The 24,895-nt window shown below is 40.9% G+C and overlaps 2 protein-coding genes across 3 annotated transcripts in view; one reads left to right on the top strand and one right to left on the bottom strand.

Moving 5' to 3' along the window:
• The window catches only part of CFAP46 (cilia and flagella associated protein 46), a 99,220-nt gene extending 85,909 nt beyond the window's left edge, over positions 1-13,311 (top strand). The window contains exons 57-58 of one of the 2 annotated variants that reach the window (XM_056351128.1): positions 448-520; positions 2,468-13,309. In XM_056351128.1, the coding sequence (XP_056207103.1) occupies positions 448-475 (28 nt within the window). In that variant the 3' untranslated portion in view covers positions 476-520; positions 2,468-13,309. Of the gene's footprint in view, positions 1-447 lie in introns of both variants that reach the window. The other variant, XM_056351127.1, reaches the window with a different exon arrangement.
• A 15-nt stretch (positions 13,312-13,326) lies between these two features.
• LOC130154745 (opsin-VA-like) lies at positions 13,327-24,658 on the bottom strand. Its single transcript, XM_056351143.1, has 5 exons — positions 24,298-24,658; positions 22,542-22,752; positions 21,837-21,945; positions 16,541-16,780; positions 13,327-15,416 (listed from the first exon to the last, which is right to left on the bottom strand). Exons 1-5 carry the CDS (start codon positions 24,656-24,658, stop codon positions 15,195-15,197), a joined length of 1,143 nt encoding a protein of 380 aa, XP_056207118.1. The 3' UTR covers positions 13,327-15,194.
• Positions 24,659-24,895: the final 237 nt, after the last annotated feature.

Raw genomic sequence — 24,895 nt, 5'->3', positions numbered from 1 at the left:
GATATTTAAAGATAATTAAGTGCTGTAATCACAGTAGTACATCTACCATAGAATGTATTCTTCCACTGTCAAGGGAGTATATGTACAGTAAGCCAGGGTTAAGTTCAGTACCATTGAGGCCTACAAAATGGAAGACCCCTTTCAGAAGTAAAGGCCTATATCCTCAGCTAAGAAGATACAAGAACTTAAAAGGGAAATAATCTTCAGCAGTCATAATCTTCAACCTTAATGCTTTGAGTCACCATCAGCAAAGGAAGGTGTTGTTAATAGAAATTGTACATAGTTGACTAGCTTTCTGAAAATTTTCAAACATGACATGCCCCTGTTTTCTTAGCTGTTCAGTTTGGTGGCAGTGTCCATTACTATGGGAAATATTTAGAGAAATATTCCTTTATTACTGAATTACGACTATGATTTATTTTTCCTCTATTTCATATAATGCTCCAGCCTGACAGGTGATGGCAGAAGAAGGTGAGAACTGGCAAGATGAAACTGAAAGTGAGATCAGCACTGAGTTCTGGTAGTACATTCTTTCCTATAACCAAATGTTGGTGACCTCTCACTTTTCCTGATGGGTCTCATGCTTGACATTTACCATTTGGAATTGTTAGGTGAAACTAGATGTCCACAAAGATGAACAGCTTTTGCAGAAATCTCCAGCAGGGCTGCACTAATTAGGAATTGGTGTTTATTTTCTGAACATACATGTGCAAATATTTTCTATAATTCCTGTATTTCCCTCTAGCCTTTTCGATGACTTAATTTTTTTAAAGGCAGTAAAGTTACTGTCACAAGACAAGTTTCTTCCCAGAATGGATGGTTCAGACTTCTGTTCTTTATGGGCCTACTGTACCCATATTCAACAATTCAATGATTCGAGAGGTGATGTAACAACTTTTCCATGCTACTGGTGCACTGAAATAAACTAAAGATAAGGACACTGAAGTTAACTAAAACAGGTCCATCAATGTCTAAAATTCTTTTTAATTTTGGGTGGTTTTTTTTCTTATTTGCACAAGTATGTCAATAGTAGCTACACTGCAGTGAGAGCTGCAGCAAAAAAACCCACCCCAAACTGGGTTTTTACAAAGTGCAACTAATAATTTTCCTGGACAGTCATAAGCTGTACTGACTTACTTATGAAAATATTTCATACTATGGGTGTTCTACTCTCTGACTGGGTACCGGGTACTAGATCTTACTAATCATATCACAGTGACAGTGTCCACAATGCTTTTCTCTGTCTTCTTCTTCTGGTTAATGCCAACATTTTAAGAGATGGATCCCTGCTCACAGTTTGTCTTGATTAGCACAATGAAGGCATGATCACCGTCAGTAAGGGGAAATGGTTTCATACTGTAGGCCAGAAGTGTTCGTTTGGAGAACTGCTATGGATGGCATGGAGAACAAGCTCGGAAGTATAAAGTGAACTTGGTGAGAGAACAGTGACAATGGCAGCTGTAATCTGCCATATCCTGGAAGAGGAGTGTGCAGGGAAAAAGTTTGTGATGAAAACATTTAGTCTGTTCAGAGGAGACATCTTGACTGTTCTACTATTCTACTATTAATGAGCTTGTCTACTGAAGTTCTCAGCATTCTTGGAGCAGCCAGAACAGTCTGTTCTTCTACTGATGTGACAGGTACTTATTAATGACCTGTCAATACACTGTCAGAGAATTAACTAAGAGTTTCTATTGGAAGAAGAGAATGGGTTTCCAAAAATACGTGCAGTTCAGTCATGTCTTCAGAACTTATCTGGACTTGTAACTCTTGAACTAGCTTACAGAATATATGATAAGAATGATGTATGCTGCAGCTGAGGTGTGTAGATGGCTATCTGTCATCATCTGGTCAATCCTGATAGTGAGGTAGCAGCTAAATTGGAGATAGCAATAAGCATGATACTGGCATAGTATTTAATAGAGGAAAAACTATTCCACTACATGGTCACTGATCAGGACCCCAATGTCCCTTAGAAGTCATAAGAAATATCTAAACATACTGTCTTCATTATTGACTAATAATTCATAAAAGGCTAAAAGAAAATATCTTGGCTCTTGTAGGAGCTCTCACCTACCAAATCAGTGATACTCACATTTAGGAAATGTGATGACTCAGTTCAGAAAGGATTTGGCGAGAACAGTTCCATCTTTTCCATGCAGTTATCCCTGTCCAGCACAGTAATGCTTCCCAAATTCCCAGCACTGGACAGCTTTCATCACTACCGGAGGTAGAGTGCCATGAAATGATTTTTCAAGAAAGCAAGTAGATTCCTGCATTAGTGCATCGGTCACAATGTGTAAGAAATGTAAACTGGTACTCTCATTGTCATGTATAGCAACCACTACTTTTATGTCTTGCAAAAGTAAATGGAAGTGTTTTCTCTTGTCATTTTGCTTTAGCTAAGTAATTTTGAGTCTTGCTATTGTATTGTATGACACATTTTTGTCTGATGTCTGTCCTCTAGCTATTCCTGCTGGTGAGCTTCTCCCTGGAACCCAGAAATGTCAGATCAAGGCTCAGTTTCTATTTCTCAGTCTACGCAGTGTGTAATCTCCCCTGTTGCCAACACCTGAACATATAAGCCTTGGATGTTCACGACCCTACTGCAGTTGCAGGTACTCAGACTTCTTATCCTACTCACTAGCTAATGGAATGGAAAGTTTTAAGAGAAAACTTAAAACTTTCATATGAATGAAGTTCTTACTTGCTTACTAGTAAATGGAATTTTACTCATGTTCACACATGCCCACTCAGAACAGAGAGCACACCCACACAGAATACAGTTAGAAGTAGATTAATGAGAAGATAGAATAGATTGTGGGGATCAAGTGCCAGTCTCAGACAACATACTGACTAGCAGCCTGTTTACATGCAACTGACCCCCTCTAGCCCCTTTCCTCTCTATTTCCCTGCACCTGATAAATCTAGAGCCCTTCTTTTGCCCAGCTTTGGTTGTTCCTCTAAGCATCCCATGAGTCTTATCAATTCCCATAAACACCTTAAAACATCTCGTACTAGATTTTAGAACTCTCCAACTGCTTTTCCCTTGCATTCAATATTCTGCTGTAGGCAATGACCCCCTTCAGTCTCCAAGGCATACAGGAAGGGAGTTTCTCTCCTTGACCCATCTTGATGAGTTTCATCCCAGGGCAACCGGCTGACAGTCCTCCTTTGATAGCCCCAAGTGTAACAACCTGCTTGACTCCTCACACTGATCAGGTTACTAGAGTTCCTTTTGTGTTATTGTTCATCAGATCCTCACTGGGCCTTTTTGTTTATAATGATGAGCCTGTAAACTTACACTCTAAACATCACAGGTGCATTCTTTCTCCACTCAGCTGCTCCAGACGAGCTCAGATGGATAAAGATTTGCTGGGGTAGGTAGAGTGGGAACAGACTTCTTCAGCTGAGGAAGACCATACCATGGAGATACACTGTCAGTATTTTGCCTGTTGTGTGTCTGTTCTAGCAAAATGTGAACAACTTAACCATGTTCTTAATTTTTATCATATATGGAACAGAGACCGGTTTTGGCTTTTAAGTTTTAATGGCATCACTTTAGTGGCCACATGTAGTCTGTGTGGATGATGCTGAATCTGCAGCAGGAAAGTCAGAAATTAACCATGAAAGAACCTATGTAAATATCTGTGGAGATTTGGAGTAAGAGGTATCTATAATACACTTTATAGCTTTTTACAAAACAGATAATGACTGAGTGAAGACCAGAAAGTTCCAGGGGAGTAGGACAGCATTCCTGGACCAAGGATATAAATCTTGTTAACGAGAAACTGGCAAGATAAAGAGGTGCTCTGGTGTCCTCAGATGACATATGACCATAAATGGATAAAAAGAGTAGTGGTACTACTCCCCAGACCACCACTGAAGACTCTCTGAGACCCCCATGCAAGCGTAAAAAACTTCTGCTGGCTCAGCAGTTCCCACTCAGGCACAGAAAACTCGGTTAGCTCAGCACAATAAATACATATTAGATAGGTGGAATTATTGGATTAGTTAGGTGGAGCTTTGTAACTTTTGTGTATAAAGATTTGATGAAGGATCCTAGTAGGTGTGCTTGATTTGTGTAAATACACTGAGCACCCTGTGCAGAATAAAACATCTCCACTCTAAACATACTTTGAGTGTGTTTCGAGTGTTCTCTTGCAAACAGGCAACATGGACACCAGATGGTTGAGAGGTATTTCACCTGTAAGGACTTGTACCTTCCTGTGTGTTCAGTGACAGGGCTGCACATGCAACTAGGTGCACACATTATACATGCAGATAAAGGCAAGTCCACTGTCTTGCCGTCTTCCAAAACAGCATGGAAGCCAACACTGAGGCATTTGTATCTCTATGAAGTATTTATACACTGATGGCTTTCTTGACACAAAAGAATATGTTATATTTTCAGGTCCAGGCAGAGACAGAACTTAAGCAGTGCTATTCCCATAAGTGACAGAGATCTTCATTTTGCTCTTTTGGTATAGTCACAATGGAGCAGTGTCAATGTTTGTACCAGATACTGGCTTCTGTGCTGTTTTTATAGGTATTTTTCTTTCTCCTCCAACAGAGTCCATTAGTATTTGTCCTGAATGACATTGACTTTTATTCCATCTGAAAATACCTATTTAGCATTTTTTGGTTATTAGTATTGCAGGTACGGACATTGGAAACCTAAATGGTATGTATATTGAAATAAATTTGCACTGGAGTTCTACAAGCCTTTCTGCTTCTTCATCAGTGTGATTCAAGGGACATGGCCTACAGCTGTACTCAATCAAACAGGGCTATGTTCGCCAATATAATCTAATTGTTTGACATTTTTATAGCAATTCATTGAGACTAAAGAGAGATGACTACATTAATATCTGGATGCAGCTAGATAATAGCTGAGCTAAAACTGATGTGCCAAATTACTGAAAGGCTCTTAAATTCTCTTACAGATTTTAACTCTTTGTGACAAAGGAAAAAGGCTTCATTATAAATGTAATAAAGAGAAAGAATAGTACAATTTATAATACAAAGTATTTTAATAAAGAACGCTATCATAAATTTTCTAAGAATCTTCTCTTCACTAATCATTTACAAATTATATTTCTCAATAATTGAGATGGGAATTATTGTTAATGTTCATGACTGTTTTCTTGGATAATCGTTTTCACTGAGGTCAAAATTAAACAGAAAAGGTTTTAGCTGATGGATATGTATTTTATTCCTCCAGCTAGCCTGTGAACAAACTTGTCTGCCCTGCATACATCTGCAGGAACAGTCAGGTTGGAATAGTGGTAGAGGAGTATGATGGAGACTGAAAGCATATGTAAATGCTGGACCTGCTTAGGCTGAGACAAATCATCTCATCTCACTGAAGGATCCCATCAAAACCCTCCCTCCTTTATAAGTGTATTTGTTATGAGAAAAGGTCTCCTCTGAGTGGTGTCACAGATTTGCAGGTAAGAGCAAGCTGAAGGAGACCATCAGGAGTGGTTTATTTTGGGGGTTTTGGTCTGAGCCTGGAGAAGAAGTGAATGGAAGAGAAAGCAGGAAAGAAAAAGTGGGAATTAATATTGCAGCTAAAGCCAGAAACATGCAGAAATGTGTTTATCAAACTTGGTTTGATTGCTAATTGCCTTTTTGCTTTCAGAGCCCTTGTCAATAGAGACTCAGTGTAGGCAAGGACAAGGTCTCATTATTCAAAAGTGGAAACTCTTGACATGTGATCAAGTGCATTTTTACCAAAAAACAAGGTAAAAATATCTGCAAAAGGAGCAACCTGATTATCATAAGATGCAAATGGATGAATTAGGGGTTAATTTCCATCTCCCCTACTTCAGAGCTATGCTGGAATAATGATGCTTATGATGAACTTTTGGTAGAGCTGGTCCTTAATAAGAATCTGCCCTTCTCCATGCCCTTTCACTTTCAGCGGGTAGTATCTCCTGTATCAGGGCTCTGCAGTTACATGTCATTTTAGGAGAACCAAAATCTGCATATTAAGATATATGTATCTTCAGAAAGCAGTAGTGACTCAATAGAGAAGCTGTGGTTTGTTGCCAGAGCAAAAACATGAAAACTTTTTAAAGTGCACCAGCACATCATTCAGTGGTCAAGCCCTTGCCTTCTTCCCTGCTGGCGGGTGGGGAGGTGAGTTTATCTTGTGGCTTTTTAAAATGTACCCTTCCTGTAGATTTGAGGCTATGGAAAATAGCCTGGATCATTTACTTTTAAACCTCAGCATTTTATCTCTTACTGAAATACTTGATTTTGAAAGCTGAACACCTGCCTGCTGATGGGAAGTAGTGAATTCCTTATTTTGCTTTGCTCGTGTAGGCAGCTTTTGCTTAACATATTAAACTGTTTTTATCTCAACCCACAAGTTGTTTTCCTCACTTCTGTTTCTCTCCCCTGCGTCTGGGGGGAGTGAGCAAGCAGCTGTGTGGGGCTGAGCTGCCGCCTGGGGTTAAGCCACACCACCATGCCAAAATTCTGCCAGGAACTTGGTTTTGTTTCTCAAGAATATACAGCCTTGAGAACAGAATTGTACTTTTTTTTTTTTTTTTTTTTTCCTTTTACAAGGAAGGGCTGGCACAACTATAAATGCAGAGCACCTGTGGTGGGCCACTGCAGAAGACATTGTAACCGCGAGATTGGGATTTCAAGCAGAACCTAGGCAGAGTGTAACCACAGCCCTTGGCTGTAGAGGCCCCTTTGTTAGCACGGGTGACCTGCTCTATAACCTGAGCACATGCTGTGGTGTTAGTATACACTGCCCTTAACAATACCACCTGTATGTGGTGCTTGTAAGAGCTCATTTCTATGGAGATGTGTAAGAGTGTAACGCTCTCAGTGAATCTAGGTGAGCCTGCTAGAAAGTTCAGCGTTGTACAGGTATACTTGGAAGAGTACCATAAAGGTGTGACGAACAGCAAGGTTGGAACACCTCATCACGGATGGGTTGTCAGCAGCCGTGATCTGCAAGGAGGGTCTCATTCCATGCTGAAACAGCTGGGGTTCCCAGCTTCAGAAGGGTCCTAAGATCACTATTACCTTTTCCATAATTTCTGTTTTTCACTCAGTAAACCGTTTACCTCGCCTTGATTGTCAGTGCCTTTCAGACCAAAGGAACCGGCGTGACCATGACCATAACACAACAGTAGCTCTTACGGCAACCATAATTTATATTTTTAAAAAATGCTATTTCCATTATAAGCAAGCAAATTGATGGATTATTGCTGATGTTTTTAAGCAAAAACACAAAGTAATTATCCCCCAATGTCATGGAAGATTTATAGGAAGAGCAGTTATTTTGTCTAGGTTGACATCATTAAAATGTAATAAACGAACACGAAGCAGAAGAATGGTGTAGTGTTAGGTTGCTAATTTTGCAAACTGTACATAATGCTATAAAACATTTTTTAGAAAAGAGATGTGATTTCTAGGCATACTTTTGCTAGCAGAACAAAACTTCAAGGGCACAAGGCTGTTGGTCGACGATCAAGTGTGAGCACATTGACTTTGGCAGCATTCACACCTTTTAGTCATGAAATCTTACGATCTTTAACACCGTTCATTGCATAACCTACTTTTTGTATACAGTAAAATATTCATGCTATGCTCTTACCACATAATGCAAGAGTTCTCTCTTAAGTCACTGTGTGTAACTCAAATAAAAAGAGCCCACCTCCCACCCCTTTTTTTACTTGTAGTTCTGAAAGCTTTTGAATTGTTTTACATTGAAAGGCTTAACAACCAACTTCGGGGAACTCTATAAGACTGTCTCAGGGCTAATATTGTTTGGTTGGACTACTACCAATGCATCAGGTTGTTCACATGTTTTAAAAAGTGCCCTCTGAGTTATCCTCCTCCTGAAAAGCACTACTGAAGATGTTTTACATGAAAACTCACGCTGATTCTATTATTCCTTGTTTATATCAGAAAGGGGAACCTCTCATAGAGACAGCTTCTCACTAGAGACAGGGAATGTTAATGCTGAAGAATTGGTAAACATTTATAAAAAAAATTTGTCCATACATGCAGAAGATAAGAACCAATGCCTTGTTCAAGAAGATGGCTTTGCCCATGGTTATGAGAGTACTCATGTTAATAACCCCCAAAAAATCTGGCCCTTAACAGAAAATACTTGTGAGGACCTGAAAAATGGACAATCAGAAATACTGCTGACACCCTGTGTTTTATGTGAATGATTGATTAATTGTTGTTCAACATAGGCTTTGCTTTATTGAAAGAAAACATTTGTGATGCCTCTGTGGTCCTATTAAGACTAATTAATTCCTTCTCCAAATGAAATGAAGACTAATTAGACTGTAATATTGATTTCCTATTTGTCCAGAACCACTAATTTTCATATCACCCTGTTGCAGCTTACATTTTTATGTCTGTGCTTGCTGCATGTCAGAGTGTTTATCTAATAGAGTGGCAAAATGATACAAGACAACCATAAATGTAATCCATTAAAGTGTGCTGGAGGGGCTGGTGCTAAAGGAGTACAGTTCCGATCTTGACAGTGGTAGTTGGGCCCTGGGCTACACGTGGAATGAGACAGGAACTGTTTCTCCATAAAGAATCAAGAAAGAACTTCACATTAGGAGCACAGGTTTAGATGATGAACCCTTGTGTGTCACTTAGATCCTGCTCGGGTGTTTTTCAGTATATTTACTTAAATTATGAACTTCACTGTTGTAAATAAACTACTGATACCTTCATGCTGTTCCTAATATACTATGAAGAAAAGCTTGCTTACGCCTATTTCTTTCATATGCTTTCTTTACCTCTTCAATTTATCCTGCTTCTCTGCTTCATCCTTTTGACAATGCAAAAATGGTTCTCTCCAGAAAGCTGCTGGGTGCACTGCACTCAGCATCACCTTGTGTCTTTGACACTCGTGCAAGTCGGTGGCAAGTCATCTACCACATTCTACTTCTATGGCTCAGATTACACCCCCTCTCTCAGGCTTTCACATGTTTCAGCCTGATAAATTGCTTATCAGGAAATGCCTGTTAACATCTATAAACCTAGCTCTCCAGATTATGTTTCCCACTTGTTTTGTGGTACTAATTACATCCATCCTAACATCCCACACTGCATCTCAGACTGCTAAACATTGTTTTCCTTACAAGTCCTTGACCAGTCACTAAGGGCATGAGGCTTTCTCCGTAGCTCACCACCCTCTTAGTTAAATCCACTTTTTCCTGCATAACCTAAGCAAATGCCTCCACTCCTGTGGGTTCCTCTACTGTCCTCACTAACAGCATGCAAATCTGTTGGTAGTAGAAATAGCTTTTTATTTCTAATGTGTCTCTATCCTTCCCAGTCCTGTGTTTTATCCAGCCTTTGTTTCTGAATGTGTCATAATTATTTTCAAAATTGTGTGTCCGAAACTGTATGATAACCTCTAAGATTTGCACAGCTGCAGCTGCTGCTTTCTTCCTCCCACAAGCCTGTTAACAACAATGAAAAAACTGTCTCCTCTGACCTGGGGAACCATCTTTGTTTCACTTTGGCACAAATATTCTGGCCATGGCTGAAATTATTATTATTGTTGTTATTATTGTTATTATTACTATTATTATTATATCTAATCTTGTTTTTTCCTCTGGCCACTACTACTGTGTTGCCTTATCTTATGTAACCATGCAGTCTATTATATTTTAGTCATACTCCTTTGACATCCACACTACCTATTGCAGTGCATGCAAGAGTCTCTATAATTCTGTCCTAACTGCTCCTCATTTGTTGTTACCCCTGTCGCTGAGTGCAAGTGTAACCATCTTTAACACAATTTAATTTGCTTTTTTAGAATTATCTGCCATCATCTTCAGTGCCATTTTGGATCCATACAATGCTTCTCTAAATTTGAGTTGACTGTGAAGCCTGTGAACACTTTTTATCTTCTGTATGTCTAAATACTACTGTCAGACCTGTTCTTAACGACCTGAATAACAGCAGAACAGTTGATTGCAATCCATAAGAAACTGGCTAAAATTGCTTTCATTTTGAAAACTGACACTTCGACAAAGACTTCTCTGTGAAAAGTATACTGCCACTGCTTTATGAGCCATCCAGAGAACAGCAACAATATGAAGCTTCTAATAATGTATAGGAAAACAGGATTTTTTCCCATGTTTTGATATTATCTTCCATACTTAGTAACCAAAAAGTACACAAAAGTGCTGCAGTTTCTAAAAAAAATTTAAATTTTTTTTTTCTAAAAGTCAATCCCCAAAAGTTATCTCAAAACTGTTTCCCATGAAAAAAACTTACATAACAATTGGTTTTGCACCAAAACCAAAATCATGTTTGAACTTTTGACTGTGAAGGTATTGGGGTGGCTGTTGCAGGGGTGCTGCAGGTAGATAGGCACTGTGGGCTCTTGCACCTGACTTGGGGAGAAAATCGTGCCTTCTCTTTCTAGTACTTGCTTATGACCAGGCAAAAGGAAACAGGGCTTAATGTCATGGCTTTTCAGTCTATTCCTGTATGTTCTTTCATTCTGAGGATTCCTGTTTTTTCCCTGTTGTGCTGCAGTTCTCCCTTTTCATCATAAAAGTGCCAAGGTTATTTGACTGCCCTGTAGCTGACAGGTAAGCACTGCCACGACACTCCTTTATGAATACTCTCCCCCATAATTTTTGAGCGCAGTCATTCGACACCTGATGTCAGACTATCCACCCCCCCATGCACAATGGTAGTGTGCCCCACGGCTAACCTCACACTGATACTAGTGTATTCAGTGGGTGTGTTTCCATTGTTGTTAGTTGAAGATGCTGTCTTTTACTATCTTTACAAACTGGTGTCCTTAATTAATTTACAGGTGCAAACCAACTTTTCCTTGGTGAAACAGTCTAAAAAGCTCACCGCTTCATCATAAGTGACTTACATTAAGGATGATAATAGCCAGTTATCAGATGGTGAATCTGATACTGACTTGCTATTTTCTAAGGTTTTCCATGCATTTTTACATTGTGTTTTTCTTTGCCATTACTTAAGGTTTGATGCTTTATTTTGTACTACAGAGCTATACTCTATATATCCTCACCTTCTCAGGAGATAAAGTAATTGTTTCTTTTAATTAAATACTAACACTTCTGCCAATTCTTCATGATTTAATACATCCAGCACCATTAACATGTGATTAACCTAGGTCAACATATTCTTCAAAGAGAAATTCTGAGTCTTCAATGCAAGAATTTTTGCCTTCAAGTCATACCTTACTGTTTTAACAGACTGATGAGCACAAAAATATGCATACAAATAATAACTGAATACCTTACCTTACCTTACTGCATCACAGTATTTCCAAAACATTTTAAAGAGGCATGTACATCTATTCACTTTTCTGTTCTAGATCACAAAGGATTAATGGTAAAGGGTATGGATCATGAAAGGATGTGGCTATCAGAATGAAGTTCATAATCTGGGTTTAAGATCAAGCACTGCAAAAGTTCAAGCCCAGTGAGGCCAGAATTATACTGTAAAAGACAATCACCTCATGAAATTTTGTGAGATTAATACAAAGACCATGGATGTCTTACACATTCTCACATGTGCAGCTTATTTGTAAAGTCCCCTCTTTGGATCTTAACATTTCAAATTTATACCAGGGCATTTGAATGTGAACAATCCTTTTACCCAGAAAAAATAAAAATTATAAAATTCTGATTAATTTTGAGTCCAGGATGAGTTAAGAAGAAAATTGCAGTGTATAAAAATTTCTTATTAAATATTAGGTTCTCGAAATGTTACAAATTACTTCTCTACATCTTGCAACTAAATTTCTCTAAGAAAGGGAATTGTCAAATAGCAACACAGCTTGACACCTCCAGGGTATGGGATGGTGGGGCCTGGATGGCATGGTCATGGCTACCCCTTGTGGGAAATGTTAAAAGGTACCCAACAACATGACATTCCTACAGCGCCCACTGGCTTGCACCATCAAAGGGAGCATGGTAGAGTTACCCAGACTGCCTAAATAAAGGGAGCCCCTGGATGCTCCCCAGGCATTACTTGTTCAGCAGCACCTTTGTCCTGATGCCTTGCCCTTTGCTGGAGACCACGTCCATGCCTTGTGGTGGCATGGCAGCAGCTATCACTGGGCAAGGAAAACTCACAATGACACAGATAACGCTTCTGAAGCAATGCTATAGGTACCCATCCTGTGCTCCCCATATCCTCATTCTCTCTAGCAAGTGACTCCAGTAGCTCAGTTGGATGACTTCATGTCAGTCCTGCCCTCCAGCCTTGCAGTCATCCTGCTTGGACTCCAACTGCAGGAGCTACCCTGCACTTCATGTGTGCTTCACCCCTTTCATGGTCAACTGTTGCTTCCTAACTTTTATTCTGCAAAGGACATGTAGAAAAGGTCCGAAGAGCTATGTCATGCTTTTATAAGATGCAAACCAAAGACCATGACTGGGGCCCTTTGCACTCATCGCTCTCTTATGAGAGCAATGGGGAGTTGGGTAAAGGGGAAAAAGAGCAGGGCCAAAGAAACGACCACTTGGAGTGTTAAAGGAAAGCTTTACAGAAATGCGCTTGATGAAGGGATCACATTTTACCTATGCCCTTACAAAGGGTCTATTAAAAGCAAGATTGTATTTGATGAAAAAAATACATCATCAGTAATTACCTAAAGCAGGTACGCATAGTTACCTGTTCTAACATGTTTGTCTTGGATGTCTGATGATACACTGTTGCCTCCCCCTGCCAAGCTCCACTTTGCTTTAGAGGCGAGGTTTGCAGATGGCTGGACCCCCTCCCCAAACACATCGCCATGAGAAGGCTGGTGATGGGAAGGAGGAATGAAGAGCTCACGCTTTCTCCCACATGTTACTGTCATTGTTGCTTCAATGTTTAGACTGCCTTCACAGACCTACAGCAAAACACGCCAGAAAGCCAGGGCTGTGCAGAAATAGGGGGGCTGCACTACCTGTACATCCATCAGTGTGCATGCTGCACAGGGACACAAGCAGGAACTGGCCAAGCAGTCCATGTGGTCATGCCAAGAGCAGGACCATGCTGACCATGCCTGTCCCTCCACCCATGGCAGGGACCTGCCACTTTTGTCTTCTCTTGAGCATAAGAAATATAAAGAAATCAGCCTCTGCAAGATACCAGGGTTTCAGGCTATGTTTTGTCCTGGGTTTCTGCATTACCTTTCCCCGATCCACCAATATCCCCACCTACTGCAGGAATGGTTTTTGACTTCCAGCTCAGCAAGGTACTGCCCTGGGATGAGGTTTGATCCCAGATATCCTGTCATCACTTTTCAGGGCAATATAGTTTTTCAAACTGTAACTTTACAAAATAAAAAGAGAAGAAAAATCTGGTACAAAGTGTCTTTTATTCTGTGTAAAGAAATTGTAATTTCTTGAAGTAAAACAGAACACTGGATGATTTGTTCCATATCACATTTCTGTTGCTAAGGCCTGTACAGGATGTAGCTAGTGTAGCTTTTCTATACCACTTTGGAGCAACATTTGTTTCGACTGACACTGTATTAACATCTTATCTAAAAATAATGGGTTTCCATAGTAAAGCATTTAACTATAGTCAGCTGTTGCCCTTTCTTCTAAAATGCATTCAGGTAAGTATAGATCTTATATAGGATTCAAAATCTGATATGCCAGGTCTTGGCGACATGTGATGTTCATCAGAGGCTATTTAAAACAGAAGTCTGTCTTTACTACACTCATGGCCTTGTTTGGTCTTACATGTGCATCAGTGACATTCTGCTAAAGCTAAGTATATTGCTGCACGTCATTGTGTGAATTAAAAATATGAGGTCGAATACAGCCACGGAATGCTGGCAATTTCTGTTCTTTTTCACTGTTTACAGGAAGTGTATTTATGTTGTACTCCTTGCTTCTGATATCAAAGACGTAACTACAAGTTAATGATTTACGCCAGGATCAGTAGCTCAAAAGTAATGACGATGTGACTTAGGCAGAAACAGGAATTTAAGGACTGAAGGGACAGAGGCACAACTGCTCCTCAAAGGAGAACAGCAGTGTAGTGCCACTGGCTGCTGCAAGTTGCCTACTGGGCTAGGATGTTGCTTATGCTTTCTGAAGAGGCATGGCCTAGCTCAGAAGTGAGAAAAGTAAAAATGTGCCAACAGAAATACAGACATCCAACATGCTCCAGCGTAAGGTGGCCCAGCACATACATAATACTTGTTTTCTCTACCCACTGATTTCTGAAAATTGTAATTGTTAAGAAACAGAAATAATAGCTGTCACTTGGAGCTACAAGGTCTCAAGAACATGATAGATCTTAGCTCTGCACAGTGCAGGCACATACGGGGAAAAACTTGTGTCCCACAAATCTCAGCTTCACAACTCTAAGCTGTGCTACTGGCCCTTTCTCCAGCATTCCTGCGCAGTTGTACTGTGCTCTGTAACTCCTCTTGTAAAGTTGAGTTAATAGAATAGCTCAGTTGGAAGAGACCTACAATGATCATCTCGTCCAGCTTAGTTTACTTCAAAAGTTCCCACAAGCACAGAAGATTATCTTGACAAAGAGGGAATGCAGACAGAGGACATGAACAGCCCTTGATAAGGCTTGTTTTAATAAAATAGTGCTTGAGAGTTTGGATGGCTTGTCCAAGCTGCTGGAGATTGTAGTTGTAGTGCCCCAGTGAGGTTCTCATCAAGGACAGACGTAAGACCAGCCTCTGGCCTTCTCTGCTTTTTTAGTAAAAATACCCAAACAAACCAAAAAAGTACTCAGAGCTGGTCCTCCCTGAACCTCCATTGGTTGAAATTGAGTCAGTTGTGTGCTATATACTATTTATTTGTTCATTAGCATTATTGAAGCCATGTGCCACTTCATGTTTTTGTCCAGCTGACCAAGGAGCTGTCATCAGCATAAAACTCTCCTATCCTTAATGTATTACATGCCAGTACAGCAACACTGGGCTCCCCTAATGTTATTTTCAAGAGCAAGCATGCTGTGGATTGGGAAGAGGAATGCAGTGGAGGAAGGGACTCACCTTATGGCCGGGTACTTGACTGCAAATGCAGAGCCAAGAAACTTGAACATGCACTCAGGAGCCTGGAATCGCAAAAGCTGGTGTCCACAGGAGCATGATGTCCCCCCTGACAATATTTTTTGCATTAAGTGATGGTAACAAGGAAATATGCTGTAGCACTGCATTAATGATCATATCTCCCACCCTACGTCGGACAGATTTTGTTTTCCGAAGCTGCCAAAGGAGCAAAAGATAGGCATTCATCTCCGTTTTTCCTCTTAGAAATGGTGCTGCATACTGCCATGGTGGACATCTCACTGCCTCTTTTGTCTTGGGTTAACATTGCTCTCTCTGAAGTCGGATTCATGTTGGACTCCACAGTTTCTATGGCACTGCAGCTGAACATTTGAATCAGGCACTTTCTGAACTAGAAAGTTGAAACAAAGTAGATCAATCAAAACACATAAGGAATTTTAAAATATCTCTATAAAGCAGTTTGCTAAAATTCTTGGAAATTATCTCCTGAGTCAGTTGGGAATATAAATAAACAGCCCCATAAAATATACTTGCTTGTGCCACCCTGAAGAACTCTAAAACTGAAAAATAATGACATTCTAAAAAGACCCAGACTAGTGGAAAATCTTATTCTAAAAAATTGTTTTGCTCTTCTGCTTGTTACCACATCTAATGGACATAATCGGTCATTTCTCCAGGCTCAAGAGTTGTTTTCATTTGTTAATACCCAGGTGTTCAAAGATGGTTTATTTCCATGCTGCTCATATCATGAGCAGGGTAAGACCAACATACAACTTGCATGCATTGCGAGATCAGGGTGCTTTCCATAGGATGTGAGACAAGCAATACCTCTCTGCAGGACTGAATAAATACATGTATTCATCACTTCTTATTCAACAGTCACTTTACTATTTTTCTTCTATTCACTTACATGCTTATACTCTGCTTGATGCCACCACTCTTAGTAGCTACACTCATGGCATAAATCTATTCAAGTTCATTGTCATGCCTGTTACCAGTGAATGCACATCACTCTGGTTCATCCCTTTGTCAATTCTTTTTCTCTGCATCCAGTCCTCTTCTCTCCCTCCAGACGAGGAAGCTCCCAGTCCCACAGGCACATGCAATGCTTGTACCCTCCCTGTACATACAACCACAGATACTGTGTTTCCCCGACACAAATTCGAGCTATTGAAAACTTCCACCCCACCTCAAAATCAACTTACTGCTGTTGCATTCCTAAAGAATTATAAAAATGTACTGGGACAGTCTTGAAAACAGACTTTTCATACAGAAAACTAACTGATGTTCACTAAGGGCTGATTTTCCTGTGTAGTATCTAAACCTAATAATTATTAACATTCATATGTTAATAATGCACGGAGGCTGACACTATCTTCCAGTAAGTAGATATACAGTGATTTATTTTTTTTTTAGTTAGTTAACTAACATGTTGGTAGGTAGAAATAATTCATTATAAAGCAAGACAAAATAACAAAACATGACTGTTAAAGACACTTTGAGAGCATACAGTACCTGTTTGTTCATAAAGACATAAATAATTGGATTATAAACAGTAGCTGTTTTGGAAAAGAAAGCTGGAATAGCTGCCAGACAAGGATCCAGCTCAATGTAGGGGTATGCAGTGACTAGGATAGAAAAGGCGGCGTACGGCATCCAGCAGATTAGAAAGGCAATGATCATAACAACAACCATTCTAGTCACTTGTCTTTCAGGTTTCCTGGTAGTTCCCAGCCTGCCTTGCGTATCTGACACCTTTAAAGAAAAGACAGAAGATTCTAGAAAACAAACAACAAGGCCTCCAACCAATGAATGTAGTGAGCAGGCTAACAATTTGCCATGTCAGAAGGAAAAACCTACTCTTCTTGAGTATGACAGCACATGAGGATGCTGCTCCTGAACCACAGGGTGTCAATGTTACTGCTGAGGGACATGAATTACTGTATACTGTCATTAATAAATTTTCCTTTGCTTAAGTACCTTTATATTTTTATCATCAAAGTGATATCAAAAAGCCATTACTAGGGCAATCTTTGTGTAGAAATCTAATTGCAGTCAGGCACAACTGCAGCCTGTAGAGATGCTCCCACCTAACTTTAGCCAAGTCATGAGGAGTGAAGTGATGGCAAAGATTTGCTGTCCAGCCCCATGAAAATTAATCTAGCTCAGGTAACTTCATGGGTTGCTGCCGCAGCCCACCCCAAGGCAGTGCAGAAATACCTTTAAATTCAATCTGTGAGAAAAGTAATCTTAATGATTTTAGTCAAATCAGAGACAAGATTTGGCCTCTCTTTAGCATGCCAAGTAACAGAACAGACCCTGACAGAATGACCGACTGGCAGTATCCCATAACAGTAAGTTGTCACTAAAAATATGAAACAGAAATTAGGGCTACTTTTTTGGGTGATACGACTTGCAATACGTTGGTAACTTCAATGGAAGCACCTCGTCTTACAGCAGCTTTGGATCTACACAAAGCCCAACAAAGCCAGACTTCTTGGCTTACAGGAAAGCTGACTAGAGAACATTTTGTCTGTACTGGTAGGAGCAGTATCCCCCTCTTCCCCTTTTCTGTTTTTTTTGTGAAATGCATTTGCTGCTGTTCTGACAAACCAGTTCATCCACAGCAAATAATAATGAACAGCATAATCCCATAACAGGCAAATATGAGAAGCAAATACACCTTTGAACCAGCCTTACAGCCAACCAGCTGTAATCTTAGCTACAAAACTGTCTTCTGTGCCAGAGGGCCCAAGTACAGCATTGTCTTTATGGCATCTTTTTACAAGCCTCAGCAGTCTCGTCTTGCAAATTCTCATTCAGGCCACTTCCAGGTGCTGGCATTAAGTCAAAGCTCTTGCCCTGGACCACAGACTTTTCTCCGTCAGAAGTTTGGAAAGACAGGCTCATGGCTGCTGCAGTCAGCACCAGCAGAGGGGCAATAACTCAGGTGAGGTGGCTGAGCTGTCCCTGTCCCCCACCAGCAGCGGGGCCCCAGCCCAACCCCAAGGCTTCACACCCAGCTGGTCTCCCCAGCTGCCTCTTCCTGGCGTACCTGAGCCCTGGCCAGCCTCCAGCCACCACATCCACAGGGTGTGAAAGGCTCTGGCTAGCCTCTGGAGAAGCTTTCAGCCAGCCCCCACTCTACGCCTGCCGTTACGGCTACCCACAGGAACTGCAACAGTTTAGCTGCAGGTATGGTCGTGACTTCATTACTGAAACAGAAGGCCATCTTGGTGAGTCGTAAGCAGGGAGTGAGCCCGAATTCAAGCCCTTTCTGTTTCATGTAGCTGTTACAGACAACCAGGTGTGCAATATGGGGTGCAAAAGGCAGCATTCTGCTGCGGGTCTGCGACCTCCTTGCCAGGGGTGAAGCTTAGACCAGACTAAGCAACCAGCAGCATCCTGGAGAGTCTGTCAGGCTCTGTGGTGCTTTATGACCTTCACCAGAAGAGCATCTGTATCTACTGACACCAGAACTGAAGTGGGATTGGGGCATTCAGCAGGAATGCTCTCCCTCTTCCCTCACTGATCGTGCAAGCAGCTCAGACAGAGATGTTGGGACAGAGACTATGTGATGTCAAACAATGTCTTCCTGGGAAGCATCCTTGTTTTGGTTCTGATGACTTAGTGAAACAACACAGTTATGTATAATGTTAGCTTACGTGGGAAGTGACTAATGACATAATTCTGCATGGCTCTAGAAAAAACTAGTTCCAGGTCTTGCAATAGTACATGCTAATAAAGTAATAATTTTTGGTGTAATATGGCCTTTTAGCTTTCCACAGTAACATTAGAACTGAGTGGAGACATTTTCCCTAATAACCCTTGCATCGTACTGAGATAATTTAACACATTTAGCGTTTACAGAGATACAGAAACAGCTCCTGGGGAGGAAGGTGTCCTTACCTCTGTACAAAGTTGTAATTCATGTCATTTTTTAAACAAAAATAAACAATAATAACAATGAATTGTCATAATGCCTACAAGCTCTTAGGTATTAGGTGTTAGGTGCTGAGCAAAGCTAAGATATCCCCTGCCAATATATGACATTGCTATAGCATTTTTTCATATACACTGCATCTACATAGAGAGCAGCCCAGCCTCCCTTTCAGCAGAAGCACAGGCACCTTGAGGAAGGGACACAATCTCCAGGATTGTGCTTTTGACTGTGTCATGCTTGTCTCATATCAGCCTGGCCTTTCTCATGTATGGCTTTTCATGGATGGCAGTAAGTCCTTTCTCTTTAAGTCTGAGAACACAAAACTGATAAGGAACCATGTACTGATGCTTTATCTTGCAAACAAAGAAATACTGCCATAATAATTTATCTCCATTGTAAAAAATTGATTAGAGCTTTTCCTAAAGATTCATTTATTTCACTACTTCTGCAGTTGTAGTGAAAGCTACTATTGGCATTGTAAAGCTGGGGACACAGGGACTGAGGGACTAGCAGACTTCACTGAGACAAAACAATGCCACTCAGGACCAAGTCTGTCGTGTGGCAAACATGGGAGACAAAATCCAGGAAGAGGGTTGGTTGGGAACCTCAATACCCCAGTTCTGGTGCCTAGGTCTCTCTCTGTTCACCATAGTCAGATTTTTAAAAATTAGCTTAGTTGTGAGACATAGCCTTATGGCAATTCATTATATATTTACAGAATATATTGCAGGCAGTTGGCTTTTTCTACACCAGACTGTGCTTTAAGCTGTTTTAAATAACAGAGACCAACTCAGATGGTTACATCTCTGTAAAGGCCCACAAAAGCCAAAGGCAAGGACTGGCACAAGCCAGGTGGCTACAGCTAAATCATTTGTGATGAGGTGCTCAGAGGCCACCCCAGTGTCTGCTGGCTGTGCGGTCTGCGGAGTCACTGAGCTGCCAGGGGAGTGTGAAACACACAACTTACTGAAAAGTGTGATTTTTAAAAATAATATTGCTATTCTTTCTGGGAAATGGAGAGAGGAGTGAGAAAGGCAGCTTAGCAAGATCACACCAGGCTCCAGGCCAACGCTACAACCCACTGCATGGCACAAATCAGTCTTCTAGAAGGCATTCTGACTTGACACAAATGGCAAGATGGACCATTCACTGGCGTCTGCTGTGACTGAGGTGACATCTTCCTTCATTGCCTCCCTCGTTCCTCATCTCACTTGCTTTGTTTTGAAGTTGCAGCCTCTTAACGTGTCCCAGAGGGAGGAAATGACCCCTTTTGTGCACCTCCTGAAGCATCTGAGTAGCACATTAGCCACTGCTCTGGCAGGACCCATCGCAGTGCTGGGTGCTTGGCAAGTGGTCTCTTTTCCTCCCTGCTCTGGTGGGTTAACATCCCTCCCGTTCATGCCAGGCCACCCATGGGCTCTCCCTCCCAGGGACAGCCTCTGGAGGTGGCTCTTTCCCATCCCCGCAGAGCAGGACCCATGACCTGACCACCAGTCCACAGGGAGGGACACCTGCCACCCACCGCATGTTCCCACACTGCGTGTACCCCAGGCAGGAGCGGAAGCCCCATGGGGTGGCTGTCCTCCTGCTCCCAAGCCAAGTGGCAGAGCTCTTTCCCTAAGGACCGCATCGCCGTCCCAGGCAGCAGTGAGAGGGCTGCAGCTGCAGCCAGGAGGTCTGGCCACCCTGCTCTCTCTCTTCATTTCATTTCATTTCCTCTGCAGGTAGGTTAGGACAGGGGGAAATAAAATACTAATAAAAGTTCTGGATATTCAGAATAACAGAATCATAGTTTTACAATTATTTTAGGAGAGTCTGAGTCATCAACAAGGATTTTCTTCAAGCAACTCCCTATCTTGTAATTCATGTCCCCCACTTGCACCAGCAGGCACCGTGCTGCCTCACCATGAGTGCCGTGAGCAGCAATGCACCTGTACTGCAATTTACATTCAAACTGGGAAACTTCTTGTGTTTCATGCTGAAACTAACTCCTCCCTAAATGCATCCTGGACAAAATCAAGAAAAATCCATTTAGGGGAATCACAACGTCACCTGAGGTACACATGTTTCAATATGTGTTTTCCAATGAGAAAATAAAATAATTTTTGCCTTTCCCTTCTACTGTGTAATGACACAGAATAAATAAAAGCATTTGAAGATTCCAAATACTTTAAAAACATCAGTAATCTAAAGAAATTTACTGAATTTATTACTGAAGCAATAAGACAAGGCAGCTTTGCAGTAAATAGAAATAACATTGTCCCAGAAAGGACTTTTCTTATTCTACTGAACTTCTTTTTCACTTTTTACAGTTTCTCTTTTGGTTCAGGTCAACACAATCATTAAATAAAATTCAAACGCATTTCTCAAGTCTTTTAAATGTTCCTGGTCAATCTAATATTTTATTTACCAAACAGCATTACATTATTTAAAAATGCTACATCTTATTCTGCATGTAAGTGTTACAGAGTATTGGCCAGAACTCTTAAAATTTACAAATACTATCATTTCAAGCTGAATTGTGATTTACCTGGTTTGAGCCTTAACAAACATCACTGAATTGAAGTACAACTGTAAATAAACTGATACTGGGTCATCACTCAGTTTCTTTAATTATGAGGCAGACATTCTTTAATTTGTATGATGTTTGGCTAATGAGATGCACTGATAAGTGATGCAAACTGCACACTTTAGGAAATAATTTCTAACCATAGCATGAATTTCTGTGTGTAAGGATGATAACTGACTGACTTTGTTGGTGGAAATTTGATCTGCTTATGTCTGATCTTTACAGAAAATGGAACACAAAATGCTCCAAATATTTCATACACACACATTTTAAGTTTGCTTATAAATGCTTCTTCTTACCTTTCGCAACAGTTTTCCATAGGATACCAAAATCACGAATAAAGGCACTATGAAACAGGTGGTGAAGAATGCAATAATGTATGTACGGTCAGTATAAGCTCCTGAGTACCTGTATAAAACAGAAAATACATTGTGTATGTATTACTAATATGTGTTCTTATTATTTTCTTGAAGTATTAATTTTGCTCTTCAGAGCTGCCACTAGTATTTTTGTCAACTGTTTTTTTTCAAAGTGCCCGTTTACAACTCTGGTCATACCACCAGAGCGAGCCCTGGGCCATCTCCCTGGCCATGGGCTAGGACAGGATCCTACGACCATAGGCACAGTATCATAGAACTGTGGGACAATTCAGGTGGGAGGGAACATGAAGTCCAACCTCCTGTTCAGAGTCGAGTCATCTATGGGCTCAGACCTGGTTGTCCAGTCTTCTGAAAGATGTGTCTCTTTGCCCTCTGAATCCTGACAAACAGCACAAGGTATAGATAGGATGTTATTTTCATTAGAGATGGAAGCTCCTTCCTTTAGAAATTCTTTTTTTAAAATCTGTTCTTGGCAAATTTTGCCCAGTTTTGTTACAGCTTTCTTCATATCCATTCTTGCAGAGATGCACATCATCTTTAAACCTTTCCTTTACATTCCTGCCCCTGAGATGCCCTGAGATGCAAGTTTCATTTCTTTACCATACTCTGCAAGAGTGGCCTTACCAGTTAGGCTCACAAGTAGTTCCAATCTTACTGGTGGTGTAACTGCTCCAACCCATCGTTGGTGGAATGGTCCAAATGAAGGAAAAGGTCCACACAAAGGCAATACCTAGGGCTGCATGCTTCCCCCTTAAGCGCATATTTCCCAGTGGGCGGCAGATCACAATGTACCGCTCAAAAGCCAACAGAGCAAGAGACCAGAGAGCAACAATGCCTATAGTAAGAAAACACAGCATCAAAAATTGGGTAGATTCACTGAAAAGCGAACACCATCTCACATCACAGAATTATTTAGGTTGAAAAGTATCTCTGGAGGTCATCTAGTTCAACATCCCACCACCCCACCCCCCAAACACGGCCCATTCAATAGGTTGTCCAGGACCAAGTCCAGGCGGGTTTTGAGTATCTTCACAGACAGAGACTTCACAACCACTCTGGGCAGCCTGTTCCAGTGTTTGACCACCCACCACTTCAGGCACCTCTTCCATCAGCTCAAGTTATGAAAGGATAAGCAATCTATGTGCATTATTCCAGTGTCTATTAAAAGCACAAGATTTTCATATTTGTCTAGTTTGGCAGTCTACAGTACAATGACTACAAAACCAAGCAGGCAATCAGGCCATTTAACTGATGATGACTTCCTTTTTTTCGTTCAGTTCTACTCTGAAAAGCTGTAAATTTGCAAATTTTGTAAATGCAAAAATGTACCTTCCAAATCAACAAATTAAGATACATCTTCAAAACACTGTCTTTGCAAGAAATGTCATATTTCAGGCTGTCTTTAAACTACAGACAGCTGCCACAACAACAAATTATCAGTTTATTAGGCACATATCATGGGGTTAGCCAACAAAATCTTAAAGTAGCCTGATCCTTCTCCATGGGACATGGCTTACATGCCACAAACTGATTTAGTAGCATTGTCCCTCACTGACATTCCCTCTGCGTAGCTTAACCAGGCTGAGTGCAACGAGGGAGTCTTTTTCAGGCTGAGGTTCAGCAGTGTGTTTGATTTAGAGCAGTGACACGAGTTAGAAGGCTGTCTTTACTGTGCAGCTTCTGGAACAGGAAGAGGGAGGCAGGAATGAATGCCTATCTCAGGTAAGTAAACATCTCATTTTAAACTTATTTCCCATTTATTCTGCAGAGATATATTTACTCAGGGAACTCTGGTATGGATTTTCCCCTTTAGAGTACTTCTAATACTTCTTGTTTAGTTAGTAAAACAAAGCCAAGCCAAAGAATCACAAAAAAATGCAGGTGTGCGGAGTGCCTGTTACAGGTCACGGATCCCCAGAAGCACAGCAGGGTAACTAACACAGGATGTTTCTGTGTCCTGATATTTTCCACAGCTTAAGAGCAGCCACTCACTCTTTCTCTCTCTGTCTTACCTATCCATATAGGCACACACCTCAATACAAACCTTGAGAATAGTTACACATAGTGATTTTTTTCCTGACACCGTTTTACCAAAAACTCCACAACGGTCTTATTCTATTAGCAAGCTTTTTCTCATTATATTAAACATATTTGATGATCAGCATACATGCAACAAGTCACTGATATATGGCAGAGATAGTGATATATGTTATTCACTCACACATGAGATCCACCACAGAATATATGTAACTGGGGAAAGAAGCAGTGAGCTCAAAGGCATGCAAAGTCAGAGACTTGGGAAGCTGCAAGATAGCTAGCAGAATACATCGAAGGAAGCTAAAGGAAAATAACATATCATTACAAATAAAATCAAGCTTACCAAAAAAAGTGACAGCAAATCCTTCCAGTACACAAGCCCAGTATCCCATATAAAAATAACCTTTTAGATTCGTTAAAAAGCTGATGGTGCCACCAGTCAGTGAGACCAGGAAATCAGCCACTGACAAATTTACTATAACATAATTGATAGGTTGTCTCAATTGCTTGAACTTAAAAGTTACCAGGATTACAGCCAGGTTCTCAACAAGCGACAGGCAGGTCACCACCACCATTACTGCTGCCAGAAGCCTGAAGTGCCAGGGCTGGACGGAGTCCAAGGGATGATGGAAGGGATTCCACCTGGCAGGACCAGAGGAACTGAACAACAGCGACTCATTTTCAGGTGCTCTGAATGCATCCATTGTTTATCTCTCACTAGCAAAAATAATACTGTATAATACTGGAGTCTCTCATCTGTAAATAATAGTCAGGATTAAAAGGACAAATCTGTTGTCTCCAACAGAAGCATGAAAAAACTCTCCATGCTTCTGCTTTCCAGGAATAGTCCCAGAAACAAAGTTTTGGTCAGAGGAAAGTTTAGTGCTCTGCAGTGAATGTGGGAACAGGGATGAGAGAGAAAATCGCTTAAAGCAACTTCT

This window comes from Falco biarmicus, chromosome 9 (genome assembly GCF_023638135.1).
Source record: "Falco biarmicus isolate bFalBia1 chromosome 9, bFalBia1.pri, whole genome shotgun sequence".
NCBI lineage: Eukaryota > Metazoa > Chordata > Aves > Falconiformes > Falconidae > Falco > Falco biarmicus.
This window is presented reverse-complemented; position numbering and strand designations above follow the sequence as displayed.

Excerpts from the sequence above, each read along its gene's own strand:
- LOC130154745 (XM_056351143.1), bottom strand. The coding sequence starts at position 24,658 with ATGGATGCATTCAGAGCACCTGAAAATGAGTCGCTGTTGTTCAGTTCC. Across the intron at positions 21,946-22,541 it reads ACTACTTGTGAGCCTAACTG|GTACTCAGGAGCTTATACTG; the intron begins GTAAGGCCACTC and ends TGTTTTATACAG. Across the intron at positions 16,781-21,836 it reads ATGGAAAACTGTTGCGAAAG|GTGTCAGATACGCAAGGCAG; the intron begins GTAAGAAGAAGC and ends TTTTCTTTAAAG.